This window comes from Temnothorax americanus, unplaced genomic scaffold (assembly GCF_048541705.1).
Source record: "Temnothorax americanus isolate GAGA-0224 unplaced genomic scaffold, ASM4854170v1 Scaffold33, whole genome shotgun sequence".
NCBI lineage: Eukaryota > Metazoa > Arthropoda > Insecta > Hymenoptera > Formicidae > Temnothorax > Temnothorax americanus.
In genome coordinates this window covers 2,347,453-2,367,323 of record NW_027509475.1, presented here as the reverse complement: position 1 = coordinate 2,367,323, position 19,871 = coordinate 2,347,453, and the positions used below count along the sequence as shown (strand labels likewise).

The following is a 19,871-nucleotide window of genomic DNA, read 5'->3' as shown; positions in this document are numbered from 1 at the left end:
CAATATTTAAGATTTACAGACGGCACGGAACATAGATTATGACGTTACGAATCATACAGATGTCTGTTACCTTATTTTGTTACTACTGCCTTATTCATCTGAAAGTATCCAAGAAACCGAGTAAAAAAACAGATTTCTCTTGTTGGAGTCGATCATAGGTAGCGTTATTTTTTAACAGACTCTTTTTTGATTACTTTGATTAACATTAATTTTTGCTTAGAAGAAAGAATGCTAGTATATTTTTTAAATTTCTAACGACACAATTTCGACACACACACACACACACACACACACACACACACACACACATTAAGCATTTAGCAGCACATATTGCATTTTAAAAAGATTCTTTTTAAGGAAGAAGGATTGAAAGTTAATATCGGTTGTCCTTACACGGCCACTTTTATAATAATAGTTCTATATGCATTCTCTTCTCGACTCTTCTTTACAGAAAAAAAGAATTTTTGCAATAAGCGATGTATCCAAGAATTTACAGCATATTTATGAATAAATGCAGTGACGGCTGGACGATGTCGCGCAGTGGCACAGATTGCGTACGTAAGAGATTTTGCAAGTGAAATTTACTTTTATTTCTCGAAAGGCATGACACTTTCAAAGACGCTGCGGGATCGACTTTGGATTTCGAATGTCCCAACGTGAAGAATATAAGCGAGAAGAGCTATAAAAAAAAATTGCCGCGAATATAAGCAAAGTCTTTATTTTATCCAACGATTAAACGTAGGTAGAGTCGCGAGCCAAATAATAGAAATCTTTCTTCTTCAGTCTAGCTTCTTCCTCTTTATTTCATTTTTTTACACAAGTTCTCTTATGCAATAATACAGTCAAAATGTGTACATGAAAAATTGACGAGTTTATATGGTACACATTTGTGATTTTCAACGTTATTTAAATTTATTTGTTTCAGTATCGCGCTAGTTGATTTCTGTTTTGTATATATTAGTTGTAGATTGTCGTTGATTTTATTGCCCCGCGTGCCCTGTATGTATTATTAATTAAATAAACAATGTTAACGTTCTTCTTACGCGCTTAATCTTTTCACGCGGCGTCGCGCAGTTTTCGCCGGTATCGTATAAAAGTCTCAATATAATAAAGATCCCAGTGTGTATGTACATTGTACACGATACACTTTCGCCTGAGCTTACACAATATCGTTGTAGCAGCATATTTGTATCATTGTATATATAGCATATGCAGTAACCTCTGTACGGATGACGCGATAAAAAGTTGATTACGACAGAACCGAAATTACAGCAGCTTATACCACGCATGCCACGCCATTGTATAATAGAGAGCGCGGTCCTGCAGCGCACGTGCAGATTAGTTATGGCTGATGCACTTTACGCGATCTAACCGGTCGAGCCACGTTTCATCGCGGTTTTCTATATCTTAGAAACGTTAAGTCGCACAATTTTCGTATTTGCATGTACGTTGTGTTATATATTCTGAACCATGCCGCTCTTACAATTAGAGAGAAACGTACACATTTTCCACACTGAGAAAAAAATATTTAGATAAAAAAAATATTTGTCTAGCGTGCTGTGCCAATAGCTTATTTTATTTACTCATTGTTAATATAATACACATATTTTTTTTTAAATAAAAATATTTAATTCTAGGTAAATATGTGTATTGTATCAAGTAAATGCGAGTTATTGGCAGCAGTCTAGATAGAATTTTTTTTTATTTAAATATTTTTTTCTCACGGCATGTTATTTGTTTGCTTATTAAGTATTGTGCTTATTAAAAAATACAAATACAAACAAGAAAGTTTAGTTCTACGTATCACAATTGTTTCTATTTTCTATATACTACAGAGATATCTCTGCTTAATACTATAGGATAATTAAATACTAAAATAATTAATAATGTTTTAACGTTTTGAAATCAGAATGATTACAAAATGAGATTTCTCAAGGGATCGCGATTTAAAGGAAACGTATTGGTAAAATTATTTTATTTATAATAAAATCTTTGTCTTTAAAATCTTTGTCTTAAAAGTGAAACACATTCACCATTGATAGATTCTTATCTTATTTAACATCTCTATTATGTGTAACGAAATCTCACCGGCATGCGACTCCTGGCACAATTATATGGCAAACCTCATATACGCAATAATTATGTGTAATTACTCATCTTCTTGACTCATCATCTTGACTTTGCGCGCGAGTATCCAAGATTTAATTATGTGAATATTTCGAAACACTTACTTACGCGAAGTAGTGATGTTTGTGAATCAACAAAATTCCGACGTGACAATCCGTATGTGCGCTTGTGCCCTACGCCGGTCAATGTGGAATTTTCACAAGACGCTGTTACAACTCTCTGTTGAAATAATGAAGAACGCCGCACACAGAGTCTCGTGCCAAATAAACAAATCTTTTAATCAGCCTGTCGTATATTTGATGAAAATACTCTCTTTTCTAAAGTGAGATGGCATTTTTGTAAATAATCGACGACGTGTGGATGAACGGATGCAACGGAGAGTACAAGTCGAGAATACTTGTACCGTTATGTTATTACGTTACATTCGTACGTTACGTTAACGTGAACGTAAACTGTATTTCTAAATGTTTAAACACTCTATACGAGAAAAATTGTATTTACGAACAAGTTCAATATTACGAATATTAAATATTACAAACGATTACAAGTAACATTTATTCTTTTTTTTGCTTTTTTTGCTTTTTTCCTACAAGCTATTCAGATCTTAGCGTGGAGACTATAATTTCTTTCACGAAATTATGTAATGCTACTAATTAAAGCTGTTCTTTGATCCAACTTGGCCACTTGGCCGTGTATCTCTATATTACATTATATACGAGTACGAGACCTGTTAAAAAAAAAAAACAAGAGATCTTTTGAAGTTTGTCTTAATAATTTTTGGGGATTTACTTGCAATTTACAACTTGTTCAATTTTGTCTCTTTCGCGGTATGTTTCTTCTTCTCGGTCGGATACACTATATTCCCAATGCCCACGTTCCACTTTTGGAAACCTAGTCCTTGTGCACGCATTTTTTGGAATCGTACGTAAGTTTGTTTTCCTTGATGTCTTTTATTGATTGTCGAATCTTTAGTTTTTCACGAAGGAACATACGCAGACGGACTTGCGTGCGATCCCGAAGAATGCCAGGACTGTTTCCGTACGTGAGTGCAAGAACGTTAAGCGTTAATAGAGTGGTGTGTCAGTCGAGAGGGGAGATGTGTTTCGAAGGAGACACGAAGAGAGACTAATAAGCAAACCCCCGATACTTTCGAGACTAAATTTTTTTAAACAAACCTCGTATATTACATTATACGATTACGCCGATCGATCGGCGTGTCAAGAAGCAGCAGCAGCAGCGGCAGTGACATTGTCCCTCTTGAAACGGGACCGTCCCATCATCCACTTTGCCTTTATCATATCGGCACCCTTCTCGGCAATCATGATTACCGGGGCATTTATATTGCCGCTGGTGATGGTCGGCATGATACTTGCGTCAATCACTCGCAAACCGTCGATCCCATAGACCCTTAGCTCTGGGTTTACGACTGCCATCGGGTCATCGGGCGGGGCCATTTTGGCGGTGCCACTCATATGATAAATTGTCATGGTGTATTGCCTCACAACGCACGTCCAATATTCATCGGTAAAGAGTGGCAGGTGCTTGCAATTGGGCAATGGCTTGCTGTGGAATCTGGAGCCGAATCTTTTCATACTACTAGTCTCGCCGAAGGCAACAGCGGCCTTAACACCCTCGCGCAGCACCGCCACGTCATCTGGATGAGTGAGATAGTTATGATACAGCACGGGATAATCCAAAGGGTTCTTGGTGCTCAGTCTGATATAACCGCGTGATTTGGGCCTGAGAATCATCGGAAATACTCCGAAGACGTCGTGATTGTTGATTTTACCGAATACTTCGTTGTAGAATTCGTCAGTTAAACCATGAGCTTTCTTCACGTGGCTGCCACCGTCGGAATTGGTTGACGAGGATGTCAACATGAATTCGATGTCAGGCCAATCGTCCGTCTGATTGGCATACTTGGTGGAAATAAAGCCGACCGCTTCGAGGCCGACGCTGGACGTTAATGGACCGTCCTCGGTGATGGCGTACCTCAGCGCAGAGTTTATATTCACCATCCGATTAATCACGATGCTGATCTCGTAATCGATCGGGAAAACAAGCCCCCCGACTGCTATATGGTCTTGCAGATTCTGCCCGACCCCGGGGGCGTCTTCAATCACGGGGATTCCCAGTTGCTCCAGATGTACGCGCGGACCTACTCCAGAAAGCATCAACAACTGTGGACTATTAATTGCGCCAGCCGAGAGAATCACCTCTTTCTTGGCGAACACCACTTCCTTACGACCATCTCTGATAAACTCTACTCCATACGCTCTTCTATTCTGCGGATTTATCAGCACGCGAGTCACGTGGCTCCACAGGGAGAGGTGAAAATTTTCTCTGAGCTGGATTGGCCGCACAAATGCCTTGGCGGTGCTGCACCTAGCACCTCGTCGCATTGTGAACTGGAAGAAGGCAAAACCAGTTTGCTGCTCGCCGTTGACATCACAAATATCGTAGCCCATCTCTTCTCCAGCCTGAAGAAACGCTACGCCCAACGGAGTGACATATGGGCTATCCTGCACGGTCAAGTACCCTCCTTTTGAAAAAAATAAAAGATATCTGTCATGTTTTGTTATAAAGGTATGCGCGCGCATAAAATGAGATGATTTTCTTTTCTAATAATACTGCACATAAGATAAATGCAAAGATGCATGACAACGATGAATGAAAAAGCGTATACGGACCTGTACCATGATATCTTGTATTGCGTGCCAAATATGGATTTCTTTGGTCCTGTGACTTTTTAAAATATGGCAACACGTCTTCGTATCCCCAACCAGGATTTCCGAACGTCTTCCATTGATCGAAATCACGTCGATTTCCGCGAATATATATCATCGTATTTAAAACGCTGGATCCTCCAAGAACCTAAAGTGTTGACGTTACGTGACTGTGTGAAGATGGCACAAAATAAAAGAGCAGTGTTTGGCTAAGCAACGTCGGCTAAGCAGATTAATTAGCTTGATTTCTCAATGTGGTCTCCAGCACAGTTTTCAATCTTATTTTTGCATCTAGAACGTAAATAAATCGCCGCGATATGAGATACGCGACATTATTATAGATATTATAAGCGTTATAATTATAAATATTATATAGACTCGTGCAAGACAAAAGTAAACGTTTTGTACATTATTGAGTAATGGCACTGAAAGACGTACTTTCACTCTCTAGCTTCGATTGTATGCCACGAATGTATATTATTTGATCCTCGACACCTCGCCTCGCGATATGTGCGGCAACAGTTGGATCGGTTTTTGCGTCCGCGAATCAATGTTTTATTGTTAAATTGTAAATTTCGATAAGAGTGCGCGTGACCGCGATCAGCGCGCGGGTCTTGGATAAATACGACGGCGATAGAGTACGATATACATATGTTGATTGATCTCATGATATAGATCAGTGTATTAATCAATTATATTAATATATGTAGGTCGTTTGAAAGTGAATACTTTTGAAATATCTTACTAAATATTTTACTTGGATACAGTTTTCTTCTCGCGCTTCTCCAAAGTATAAAAGTATAGTCTCTACAACGAAAAATCTGTACATGGAACATTCATTTTCTATCTCGAGATTTGTAACCGTCTGTATAAAGTTCTATCGCGCGTGGTATTGGTGTCCCAACTCTTTTACAGTATATATATATTATACATATACCTTGCCGCGTGTCCAACAGCATCGACGATCGACCATCGCCTGGCAGGCCGTGTCTTGCGGCTGCGTGCGATACTTCCAATCGAGTTTACTCTTATGCAAATATAACGAGAGTATCGGCACGTCGGTTATCTCGGTCTCGTGACCTCCGGCCTCCAGTAAGAGCACGGTCCATTCAGGATTTTCAGTTAGCCTGTTGGCAAGAACGCTGCCAGCCGATCCGCCGCCAATTACAATGAAGTCGTACGCTTGACTCACGTGCTTTGTCACGCGCGGGTGATTTTCTGGATCCATGAGATCATAATTGAAGTATGCGAGCGCGGCAATCAGCACTGGGATTATAGTTATCTTGCCGATACCGACACCAAGAAGGACAGTAGCTGTTTTTATAGCGGCGCCGACAACCGTCGCGACGCTCATTTCTCGCTCTGGTCGTACTTTCGTACTCTCTTAATATTAATACTGATTTTCTCCGAAACTTGCGCGCATTCAAACAACCGAGTTTACAAACACCTTTCGCCTCTTTCTTTAGGAGTTTTTATCCGCGGGTTCCACGGGTATCTTGTAGAAACTATCTTTTAACTATATATACTATATAACACAGATAAAATCTGTTTTATTTTATCATGCTTCTCGTCCATGATTATATAGTGCTCGTGATTACAACTGTGCGCGATTACGACGCAGTCCATCAGCCGTAAGAAAATTTAGAAACACGTGTAACGGAAATTGCTTAACGATATACAGATCAAAGAACCGTGTCATACCCGTCATTGAGTAACGTACTAATTATAAACTTCTGGCCTTGAACTCTTGTGCCAGGATCTGCAAACAAAATAAGCATTTATTTTATTCATTAAAATACTTGAAATTATTAATTACACTGATAACGAATTGGACTGATAATTAGTTTGTAAGATTGACATACACGATCGAAAAATTGTTTTGTGTTTTTCATGGATAAGGTATTCGTCTTTTTACACGATACATGTTCCATCATAGGTAAATATATTTTTTTCTTTCGAGTAAATGTATCCTACATTTACCTAATGTGTATACGCGTAGCTGTGTCAAGCTGATTGATTTTTTGAACAATCCGATATCAATTTTATTTTCATTAACCTTACGGCAAAAAAAAAGAGACGTCCGTCTGTAAAAAATCAAGAACCATTGACAAAAAGCTAAAATATTAACAATGATCTGAAATTAGAAACCGTCAAGTACGAATAAATGTCGCGCGTCACCGCGGACATCCCATATATGTATGTGTGTATATATATATATATATATATATATATATATATATATATATGAATATTGCAACAATTTAGAAAGTTGACCCACATTGCACTGTTCGTTAATTATAATTCGCGTTCGTCGTTGATTTTAATTTATGTTTATTAATTTTGAAAAAAACCGAGGTAAATATATTTTTTCTTTTTTATTACAAATTTTTATTGCAAAAACGTTTTCATGAAAAATTTAGTAACGTCTGATGGGAATGTTTGTCTTAGAAAATCTATTAACGTTATTTTAAACTTGAAAAATGTATAGATTTATTTATTTGTCTTATTGTTAACCAATTTAGATAATATCAAGGAGAATCAACAATTACTGCAAATTTTCAACTTTTAATATTAAATATATGTTTGTAATTAATCACATAAATCCATAATCATATAATCACATATTATAAATTAAATATGCAGTAATTAAAGTTTGCTTAAAATGAGAATCAAGTAAGAATTTAAGGTTTTCTTCTTTCTATGCATCTCCAAAATGTAGTCTTCTTATCGGAAAACTTGTTTATCGGTCATCACTGTGTCATCAGCCATCGTGTAATCTAATATTAACGTACAACTTGTGGAGAGATACTTTTAAAGCGCGTCATCTAACCTCGGTAAAGGTTATGGTGACGCGTTTTAAACAGTTGAAAACTTTTAAAGCGTGTCCGCTAACCTCGGTAGTGTTTTTCCTCATTTTCTTAACGATATCTTAAAAAAAATATAAGCGACTCTCAACGTTTATCAACAGTTTCTGGATTCGAGGGGGCAAAAATACATAGACGTTACCTCTTTTCAATTGATTTCTCGTTGGGGCCCTACGTGTAGACATTTACCAAATTTTGAATTTTTGACGCCACGTTCTCCGTTCCGCGTTTGTTTCCGTACAAAATTCTTTATGGTATGAACGTGTCCTCTAATAGTCAACAACTCCTGCAATTTTCTTCAACGTCGGAGGTAGAGGCTATTCGGAAGTCTTACCACTTTTTACACACATTTATTTAGACGTGGATATTTTTATTTAATTGAAATAAGAATATCTAGTTCTAGATATGTGCTATTGGGAGCCACCTAATAAATATTTTTTTGGATTAAAATATTTTCTTTCTCAGTGCACTTTACCTATACGTACGTTCATGGTTGATACGAACGGCCGAACGTCAAAAACGCAAACATACCGGGACTAAATAGGACAAGTTTAAAAAAATTAAACTTGATTGTTTTTTTATCAAAGAGTTGTGTGTAAAATTAAACACCCCGATACATCACGTGCATAATTATACTTAATTGTTTATATATACGCGTCTATATGTAACCTATGAAAGCATTACGGCGCGATAAAAGGAGTCACCTACGTACCTTTCTTTAACAAAAGTATCACTTTGCCGCACACGGCACTGCTGAAAGGTGCGTCTCGATAAAAAGATGGAACAGACGCACACAGGTGCACGTGGTATCGTGGGGGAACGTTGCGCGATCGAGCAGTTTAACGTGGCAGAGAAAGCGAAAGACTGAGACTTTAAGCATTGTTGGTCATCATATAAACCGTGAAGACTTTCCACTACCTTACAATCACTATACACTCTACAATCTACAACCCGTATCCTTATTTCACAAAGTGTGCGATTGATCTTAAACTTGGGTATTAAAACTAAGAGTAAGATTAGTAATAAAAGTGCGACATTTGTCTCAAGACAGAACACAGAATAAAGCTCGGATAAAAAGGTGTTAAATTTTAAATTTTATGAAATATATTGATACGTGTTACAAATAATGTACTTACAACAAATTAGACGCACGTAAACTAACAATTAACGTCATATGCTTGAATATGTAATACATCGAATATTATATTTATATTAATCGTTGGAAGAATGTATACAGCTATATACAGGGCTGCACATTCAAAAATTTTTTAAGCCGTCGTGTTTATATGTAGATTATGCGTGCTTACTTACACGTACAATGATGAAGAAAGTTTTACTTTCGCCGAATGATTTTGAAATCTTTTCGTTACACATCTTGCCTTTCCATTCCACGTCTATAAGGATATACGACGACGTGTATACTTGTAGTATGTATACATGATGTGTTTCAAAAATCTTGAGAGAGAGGAGTGGAGAAGGGCTCGTAATAAACGTTATAATATTACATTTAAAAAATTACGAATATTATAAATAGAATCGCAAACATTTTAGACTTTATTATTGTAACGTATATTGTAAAATAGTACTATATTGAATCTATTGTTTCGTACCACAAAAACTCGTACGTCTAAAATTTTTGTGGCCAAGCATTGTTTATCATATCAGCTGCCTTTTCAGCTACCATCATGATCCCAGCGATGGGATTTGAGTTTGGCACACGGGGAAAGATGGAAGCGTCGGCGACGCGGATATTTGATATACCGTGTATTCGAAGTTCCGAATCTACAACCGCGCTTGGATCGGTACTCGGTCCCAACTTGCATGTTCCAGATTGATGATTTTCCGGTCCAGTTTTCGCCCTTATTTGACACCGCCAGAAAGCGTCCGTGCCAAAGTGGTAGCTAATAAATGATAAATTAATAGAGAAAACTAATAGAAATTAATTATATAATACAATGGAAATGGCTTTTTTCGAAACTTGTAGTAGTATCACGCGCACGTACTTGACGCTTTCCAAACGCGTCAGTGTCAGTAGGCATTAAATCGACGAAAGTACAAGTCTATAAGTTGACCAAACGTGCATGTAGAATTATTATGCAGATGTGCGGGTGAAATTGTCTGACGTATGATAGTTGTCGTAATTTTTGGAATTTTGAAAGAGAGATACAGGACAAACACAAAGGCATTTTTTTCCTTCGTTTTTCTTTTTCTTCTTACTTTGATTTCAAAAAGATCTCTCTCTGTCTTGATTGTTGATTTTCAACATTTTTGCTGTTAAGGAAAACGCGAGGTTACAATATACTACAAACTCATCTAGGAATCAGAGATTCGGACTTAATATTGCAAGTTGTAAGAAAACTTGTGTTTTATGCGATTTATCACACTTTCAGCATTATACTTACTCCCTACACAATGGACTTGTCGTCGTTTGTTCCAAGCGAAGATCCCACTTCTTCATGGCGGGCGTGTCAACGAGCTTGCTAATTTTTTTGACACCTTCGAGCAGAATTGTCAGATCCTTCTCGTTTGTGAAGTAATTTGGATATATCAGCGGTGGATCCAAAGGATTCGTTGAACCAAGTTTCAAGTCGCCTCGACTCTCCGTGTAAACCACCGTAGGTCTCGCTACGATCTCTCTTCGGTCTGGACACGCGGACTGGAGCTTACCGTTGACGCACTCGTTAGATAGAACAGTTTTCGGACAACGGGAGCTGAAACCGTCGAAGAAGACTTGGATATCCGGTATGCTGTTGATCGCGTAACTGCTCTCGAGGAAAGCAGTGACTTGAGTGATACCGGTGCTGGCTAACGGACCCGTCTTGCTCTCCAAATATTCATTTACTGCGTCCATGGTTATGATCTCGTATGGGATGTCCCTGATGCTCATGGGCACCCCCACGGATACATGATTGTGCAGATTCTTACCAACCGGCAGGTCTTTGTACACTTTAATACCGTACTTGGTAAGATCCTTTTCGGGTCCCACGCCAGAATTCATCAGGATGTGCGGTGAGCCGATAGCACCAGCTGTCAGAATCACCTCCTTATCGCATTTCACCACCCTTTTGTAGCCGTTCTTATCCACTAGTTCCACGCCGTAAGCTTTCTGCTCCCACGGGCTAATCAAGATCTTGGTGACTTGCGCATTTGTCAGCACTCGCAGATTTTTGCGGTCGTGACGAGGTCTCAAATATGCTCTCGAAGTCGTGAGACGCATGCCACTTTCGGTCGTCATCGGCGCAACCATGAAGCCGGTTTGGCTGTATTCCTTCAACTGAGAGGTTCTGTAACCTAGCTCCGCGGCGGCTGCCAACAGTACGTCCACAAAATCCGGTTTGTGCGGATAATACTGAATACTCATCGGGCCGCCCTGCTTCAGGGTTCTAGGCTTGTCCGACAAGATTGTTGGATCGATTGGATTCTCCACCCGTTCAAAATAATGACTTATCTCGTCGTAGGACCAACCCAAGTTACCCTCCCGCGCCCAACGATTGTAGATTTCAGGGTGTCCTCGGATGTACATCATACCGTGCAAACCGCCGGTTCCGGCGACCATTTTACCTCTTGGCCAAGTGCAGACGCCGCCTGTTTCTAAAAAGAAGAAAATATAGATATTTATATATATATATATATATCAAGAGACACGGTAGTGTCTCGCGCCAAGTACACGCGGAGCGAGACCGACCGTGACTCTTTTACGCGACGCGACGGGTTGCGAGTACCCGAGATGTTGAGATCTCGATAACGAGTGAATGGATCAAGTTCTAAGTAGGCTTGATCGATAGCTTGGGGTCCAATTAGGGGGGGGTTTCTCTCATAATATTCCGCTACGTGCCTTACAAGCGGAGATATGGCGACGCAAAGTCCAAATGTGAAAATTTATTTTTAAGATACTCCTCCTCCTCCTCCTCCTAACGCCGCGATCTATCAGAGAAACGTCACTTTCACTTTTTCGCCGCTGGCGGCGCAGGTATCGCCAGTTTCGATATCGCGCGCGTATTTCAAAATTAGGTCGATAAACTTATCGGTCAGGAGGAAGATTTCTATTTAAGTAAAAAAATTAGGTATATATATAATAAATATTGAGTCAACGGAAAAGTAGGTTCTCTATGCTTGGCAGAAAGTGCCGCTAGGGAATTTTTAAGTCGATTCTTATGAATCAAGCTTGAATTTGATGTCTATGTATCCCAGGTTGCCGATGACAAGGTCCAGATAGTGCGATTTATAGTTTTCGGTGTCCAGGTGTAATAATACGTTGAATTCGATGTCTACGTGTCCCAGGTTGCCGATGACGAGGTCCACATAGTGCGCTCCGTAGTTTTTGGTGTCTACGTGTATTAATATCTTGAATTCGATGTCCACGTGTCCCAGGTTGCCGATGACGGGATCCAGATAATGCGCTTCATAGATTTCGGTGTCCAGGTGTAATAATACGTTGAATTCAATGTCTACGTGTCCCAGGTTGCCGATGACGAGGTCCACATAGTGCGCTCCGTAGTTTTTGGTGTCTACGTGTATTAATATCTTGAATTCGATGTCCACGTGTCCCAGGTTGCCGATGACGGGATCCAGATAATGCGCTTCATAGTTTTCGGTGTCCAGGTGTAATCGTACGTTGAATGCGATGTCTAGGTGTCCCAGGTTGCCGATGACAAGGTCCACATAGTGCGCTTCGTAGTTTTCGGTGTCCAGGTGTAATAATACGTTGAATTCGATGACCACGTGTCCCAGGTTGCCGATGACGAGGTCCACACAGTGCGCTTCGTAGTTTTCGGTGTCCAGGTGTAATCGTACGTTGAATTCGATGTCTAGGTGTCCCAGGTTGCCGATGACGAGGTCCACATAGTGCGCTCCGTAGTTTTCGGTGTCTACGTGTATTAATACCTTGAATTCGATGTCCACGTGTCCCAGGTTGCCGATGACGAGGTCCACACAGTGCGCTTCATAGTTTTCGGTGTCCAGGTGTAATAATACGTTGAATTCGATGTCCACGTGTCCCAGGTTGCCGATGACGAGGTCCACACAGTGCGCTTCGTAGTTTTCGGTGTCCAGGTGTAATAATACGTTGAATGCGATGTCTACGTGTCCCAGGTTGCCGATGACGAGGTCCACATAGTGCGCTCCGTAGTTTTTGGTGTCTACGTGTATTATTATCTTGAATTCGATGTCCACGTGTCCCAGGTTGCCGATGACGGGATCCAGATAATGCGCTTCATAGTTTTCGGTGTCCAGGTGTAATCGTACGTTGAATGCGATGTCTACGTGTCCCAGGTTGCCGATGACGAGGTCCACATAGTGCGCTCCGTAGTTTTTGGTGTCTACGTGTATTAATATCTTGAATTCGATGTCCACGAGTCCCAGGTAGCCGATGACGGGATCCAGATAATGCGCTTCATAGTTTTCGGTGTCCAGGTGTAATCGTACGTTGAATTCGATGTCTAGGTATCCCAGGTTGCCGATGACAAGGTCCACATAGTGCGCTCCGTAGTTTTCGGTGTCCACGTGTCCCAGGTTGCCGATGACGAGGTCCAGATATTGCGCTCCGTAGTTTTCGGTGTCTAGGTGTAATAATACCTCGAATTTGATGTTCACGTGTCCCAGGTTGCCGATGACGAGATTCAGATAGTGCGCTTCATAGTTTTCGGTGTCCAGGTGTAATTGTACGTTGAATTCGATGTCTAGGTGTCCCAGGTTGCCGATGACAAGATCCACATAGTGCGCTCCGTAGTTTTCGGTGTCTACGTGTATTAATATTTTGAATTCGATGTCCACGTATCCCAGGTTGCCGATGACGGGATCCAGATAGTGCGCTTCATAGTTTCCGGTGTCCAGGTGTAATCGTACGTTGAATTTGATGTCTACGTGTCCCAGGTTGCCGATGACGAGGTCCACATAGTGCGCTTCGTAGTTTTCGGTGTCCAGGTGTAATAATATGTTGAATTCAATGTTTAGGTGTCCCAGGTTGCCGATGACAAGGTCCACATATTGCGCTCCGTAGTTTTCGGTGTCTACGTGTATTAATACCTTGAAATTGATGTCTAGGTGTCCCAGGTTGCTGATGACGAGGTCCACATAATGCGCTTCATAGTTTTTGGTGTCTAGGTGTATTAATAACTTTAAATCTGAATGGGTGCGTTCAGCCGATACTCCGCTAGCCTAGCAATCGTGAGCAGTTGCTCGTTTTTGCTCGTTTCTTCTCTTTTTAATCCAGTAAGTCAAAAAAGAGGAAACGAGCGAAAACGAGCGACTGCTCACGATTGCTAGGCTAGCAAAGTATCGGCTGAACGCACCCAATGTAGGACACGTAGATATCGAATTCGAGGTATTAATACATGTAGACACCGAAAACTACGAAGCGCACTATGTGGACCTCGTCATCGGCAACTTGGAACACGTGGCCATCAAATTCAAGGTATTAATACACCTGGACACCGAAAACTATAGAGCGCGCTATGTGGACCTCGTCATCGGCAACCTGGGACACCTAAACATTGAATTCAAGCTTGATTCATAAAAATCGACTTAAAATTTCCCTAGCGGCAGAATTAAAATTATGTCATGACATAATAAAAATCGCTGAATTAAAATTATGTCTAGACATAATAAAAATTGGACAAAAATTATGTTTAGACATAATACAAATTGGATGAATTAAAATTATGTCTGACGTAAAAATAATTATCAAAAATATCGATACCTGAAGATATCGGTACATATACAGTTGCGAACAACATTCAGTAAGACACGCAAATAAAAATAAATAAAGAATTTTACAGTTAACGACTTATTAACATTAATCATGCTTTATTGCGATTATGTTTTATGTTGAAATTGAAAAATATATACAAGGTGTACAACTAAAAGGGTTACAGATTATTATTTTTAAAAAACTGAGCAAAATATTAAATTGTTGTTTTCTTTAGAAATAATAGTCCGTAACACTTTTAGCTTCATACCTTGTATTATATACGGTTTATAAAATTATAAGATATATTGTTTATAAGATTAAGTTGCGTAACACTACAAAAAAGCGTGATATCCGTACAAAATTACCTTTTTAAAAAAAAGGTAAAATGAGCGCCAAGTACACGCATAATAGTGTATATGTATTATGTTGTTACCCTGTTATGTTGTTACCTCGAAAAAAACAAAGTGGTAGTATTATACCTCCAAATAGCTTTATCCTGTACATACTGTTTATACAATGCGTAATATACTACAAAAAGGCGTGATATCCGCACAAAATTACCTTTTTTAAAAAAAGGTAAAAAAAGGCGCCAAGTACACGTATAGTAGTGTATATGTTGTTACCTAAAAAAAAAAAGAAAGTGGTAGTATTATACCTCGAAAAAACCTAAGTAACAAGTGGTAGATCTTTATATCTCGAAAAATCTCAAAAAAATCTAAGCAGTAGTATCTTTATTTCCGAAAAATTATAACCCAAGTGATACACGTCACAAAATTATGTTACCTTATCAAAAAGAAGAGTCGCGCTTCAAGTGATCTATTACAATTACAAAAAAGAAATGATATCTCTTTAAGTTAGAGCGCCAATTACAGAGAGAACATGTATATTGCCTCAAAAAATAATTGTTGCACTACATTGAAAAATCTTTACATTGTGTCAATTAGAAAAGAATGTATAATAACAATTTTATAAGATTAAAAAATTTTATTTAAATTTAACAAGGGAATACAAGATATTTAAATACAAAGTTATTTACATGTGTATTTTTTAATGGCCACAAAGAATTACAGAAGTAACAGTACAAAATAAAAATATTTTATTAAAATACATAAATTTTTCTTGTAAAAGAACTTGGCGCTGCTAGACCTCGAAATTTTAAATAAATAAATAAACTTATTCTATACTTAATTATAAGCCGCATTATCCGCCGTCCACGTAGTCACGCACACCCATATCACTCATTCCCACATCCACGCTGATAATCATTTAATATTACTCCCATTGTATTCTTCTCTGAATTATTTTTATTTATTGTTGTTTTTATTTATTTAAAAGGTCTAGCAGCGCCAAGTTCTTTTACAAGAAAAATTTATGTATTTTAATAAAATATTTTTATTTTGTACTGTTACTTCTGTAATTCTTTGTGGCCATTAAAAAATACACATGTAAATAACTTTGTATTTAAATATCTTGTATTCCCTTGTTAAATTTAAATAAAATTTTTTAATCTTATAAAATTGTTATTATACATTCTTTTCTAATTGACACAATGTAAAGATTTTTCAATGTAGTATAATATACTAGATAGTACTCACTAACACACACGCACGCACGCATACGCAAGCACACACGCGTTTTTCGGAAAAATGATTAAAACACATTTATTTATTTATCTATTTAACTCGACGCGTCAACATACAACATACAACTGTAGTTACAAATCGTTGGCTAGTGTGAGTCTGAGGCGCGGTTGTGCGTGAGACAAATCAACGTTTACAATACAAATAATTCAACGTTGGTTGCAAATCCCAAACGCGGTTTTGATCTCTACTGACAATCTTCTTTAATTGATGGCCTATGGCAGACTTTTCAGACAAAAGCTGTACATTGTCACAGCGACAGTACGAGAGGAGAGCTGCTCTCTACCAAGATTTAACGTATCGATTTAACGATTCTGATTTTGATCTAAGACTTTTAGAGACGAGATGACATTTTTTTTTTACCTAAACAGGCGGTAGGGTGCGATAACGTTGGTTCCGTCTTGAAGTTCCAATCGAGAGACGTATTTATGGCATTGAACGCAAATCCTGGTATAGCTGTCATACTAGGTTCTTCCGGGCCAGCTTCGATGAGCAAAACCTTTCGCCGTGGATCGTCGCTCAATCTTCTCGCGATTATTGGCCCGGCCACACCTGCGCCGACAATTATAAAGTCGAACCTGAAGACATTGACGATAATATGACGTGCGTTTTCATAATATAGAAGAATAGACGTTGCACTATACATGGACTTGACAACGCTCTTATTATATACCCGTCGTTTTTGTTCGGTGTTTCGTCTCTGCCGAGTCGTCGACAAGGATCAGCAATGTCGCATCTGGAGGACATCGCGTGTTGAACCAACGTCATAAAACTACCGATACCACAGACTCGACTCATGTATCGCGTATCCTCGAACTGGCAGGAGCAACATTCGGTGGCCGCATAGTCGCTGGCTGCTTGACGTGACTATAGAGAATGACGTTCGCTTTAAATGGGTACAAAGCAAAAGATACTGTTGTTTTGAGATAGAGAACCGTTCACAACCGTTTTAACCAGCCGCATATTTCTAGCCATATTAAATCTTGATATTTATAAACATTGTCTTGTGTGAATATTTTGTGCGTGCTTTTTTTCCAATACAAAATAGATGCGTATACCAAAGCAAATGTCATTGTGACACGTCATTGTGCGAAACTCGTGATAAAGGGAAAGAATATGTACAAGTACCTTTAAGGAATTAAAGTTATTAAAGTTATTTAGTATTATGCGTTAATACCCATTCTCAAATGTGTAAGGAAGATGGTTTTAAGCAGATTTTTAATGCATTTGTATACAGATTACATTAATCTTACAAAGAAGTAGTCACGGAAGTGCCCTCCTCTGATTTTGAGTATGCTGTATCTTTTATACTTAGTTTCAGAGATATTCGGTCTGAAAGAGAAAAATCTATTTTCTTCAAAGGGGTTTAAGGGTTTTATCCTCTAAACACGCATATGGACACGTATAAAAAAATACGTGCTTCTTATTTTCGTTCAGAGAACAATATACTAAAAGCTCATCAAAATCGGAGGGAACTTGTGAGTGTAAAATCATCCTACTTGTATTTCTATAATATTTGTATAATATACGTACGCCGTCTGAATTATTGCGAGATTTTTTGTCGAGGTCGTTACTCACAGCTACTAAATTCACGGTAGCGTTTTTCCTATAGCCGATAATCAGAATTCCCTCGAGTCGCGGAAAAAGATGCATATTATATGAGACGCAAACGCGCGTTTAACTCTATTCGAACGATATATACGCGATATATATAACGTCGCCCTTAAGTCACGTTTCACCTAAAAATTTCCCAAAAATGTTCGTTTGAGCATTATCCATATGAACATAATAGTATAATTATTATGTATTATTATAACATGATATAATTTTAAAATTTGTGCGTGAGAATTTGATCCTTTTTATTTTACGCGTACTTCTCTCTTCTTATGCGCTTCTTATCCCGTGGCTTACGATTGCCTCGCGTAGGGGTACGATGCAACAAAATTAGAAGCGCTGAAGCGTGTCAGGTTTAAGGAGGCTCTTACCTCGATCATAATATGACAGATCTTTATGAAATTAATATATGTTGTAAAGTGAACCACAACGGACCGATGCCCAAAACTTGAGCATAGGTTGACGATAAAAACTGTAAAAATATCAGTATTGAAATTCGCATTTTTAACACAGGGCATATGGTAAACACTAAAATTTTTACCGGAAGTGATGTATTTTCTTGGCAAGTTTGCGAGCCAGGTAAACAAAAAACTAAGGAATTGTAGTTAAAATAATAATCTTTCTAATGATAAGAAGAAAACTTGGTGTTGACGATTAGTTATAAAAGATATTGTAGTTTTAATATGACGTACGAGAGGTTAGGACGAATGATCTTCCGAGCGTCAAAATCGCGCGAAGTTTCTAACCTCACTTGCACATGTCTTTTCTCTGCGCTGTATGGTAGCGGCATAATTATTCTCTCGCGCATTGACAACCTTTATTTTCGCGAATTTTCCTTTCATTTTCCCTCTCAGCATTCTCACGTTATATCTTTCTTTTGGCTCCATCTCTTCATCGCGTCATTCGCTACAACGCTACACGGCTACACCTCACTTAGCTGCAGACTGCTACAGACGACGTTGTGACACGCGCATGTTCTGCTCTTTAGCACTGACGTAGTCAACTGACTTATTGTATAAATTTTAATATTTACACTAATAGAACATATAACTTACTCTTACACTATGTAAAAATCATTATTTATTTTTTTATTTAATTTTCCGATAATTTTATAACCAATTATTAATGATAATTTTTCGGTTGCTACATTGATTAGAGCAGCCGGGTAAGAGCCTCCTTAAAACCGATCAGATTATCCGCGTGTTTAAAGTGTGATATTTATACAATTGTGCCAGCTTATTAGAGAGAGATTGGATGGATAGCTTATTTAAAAAAAAAAGGAAACAAACAATGTTTTCAAGAAAAATCTTTGTCTTCTCCTGAAATTGATATATTATATTACGATAAGTTGAAAAATGTTCGATATTGTAAAAGAATATTATTTTACCTGATGTGTCTTGACTGGAGTAGTGATAATATAATGCGCCAAGGCTAACCAAATCAAGTACCACCGCATGTCTGCAATTTAAAGACCAATATCGTCTGTGTAAGAATGACAAGTGTAGAGAGAAGGAGTATGAAAGTTAATGTTGAAATATTATAGAATTGCGACTTGTATTGAGTAAATTATGCAAGAAGATGAATGATAACGTTTATATAGTGTAATATACGTTAGTTTTCAAATAATATTTTATACCGTTTAATAATAAATAATGTCACATTATATATATCATCTACGCGCGCGCCTGTGCGTGGTTGCGTTTTGCGCGCGCGTATATATATATATATATTTTAGGGTGTGTCATTTTGGAGCAACTTTTTTTTTTCATTTCACGAATAGCATATATACTTGCAGGAAGGTAAAATAAGATACCTGTTGAAATTTTAGCCCTTAATATTAATATTAACAAGTCGCTCATTGCGATTTTTTATTTTTTATTTAGTAAGATAGAAAAAATTTTATAACTATCTAACAAACAGTAATACAGCATTGCGTCACATAAATTTTCTGTAGTAAATTTACCGCTCTACAAAAAAGATCTCTTATCATTTTTTCATAAATTCAACCGTTCAAAAGATATTCAAAGTTAAAGTTTGATAAATTTTGATAAATTTTATAAAATTTGTTTTTGCTTTTTATGACATTTTTATCATATCGACTATCAAAACGTATGAAATACGCACGACATATTTTTGTATAAAATTTAACGATCTACAAAAAAGATCTTATATTTATAAAAAAAATATAAGACCTTTTTTGTAGATCGTTAAA

General features: G+C 38.1%; 2 protein-coding genes across 8 annotated transcripts in view; one reads left to right on the top strand and one right to left on the bottom strand.

The window, feature by feature from the left end:
* Flo2 (flotillin-2) overlaps positions 1 to 19,871 on the top strand; it is a 73,799-nt gene that overhangs the window by 36,086 nt on the left and 17,842 nt on the right. The window lies entirely within an intron of this gene.
* Positions 24 to 19,871, bottom strand: part of LOC143901307 (glucose dehydrogenase [FAD, quinone]) — a 26,278-nt gene continuing 6,430 nt past the window's right edge. For 3 of the 5 annotated variants that reach the window (XM_077413489.1, XM_077413486.1, XM_077413488.1), the window contains exons 2-7: positions 19,047 to 19,117; positions 16,719 to 16,912; positions 16,409 to 16,623; positions 10,120 to 11,308; positions 8,430 to 9,618; positions 6,225 to 6,612 (exon numbers count right to left, since the gene is read on the bottom strand). In XM_077413489.1, the coding sequence (XP_077269615.1) occupies positions 9,345 to 9,618; positions 10,120 to 11,308; positions 16,409 to 16,623; positions 16,719 to 16,912; positions 19,047 to 19,115 (1,941 nt within the window). In that variant the 5' untranslated portion in view covers positions 19,116 to 19,117 and the 3' untranslated portion in view covers positions 6,225 to 6,612; positions 8,430 to 9,344. The other 2 variants (XM_077413491.1, XM_077413490.1) reach the window with 2 other exon arrangements.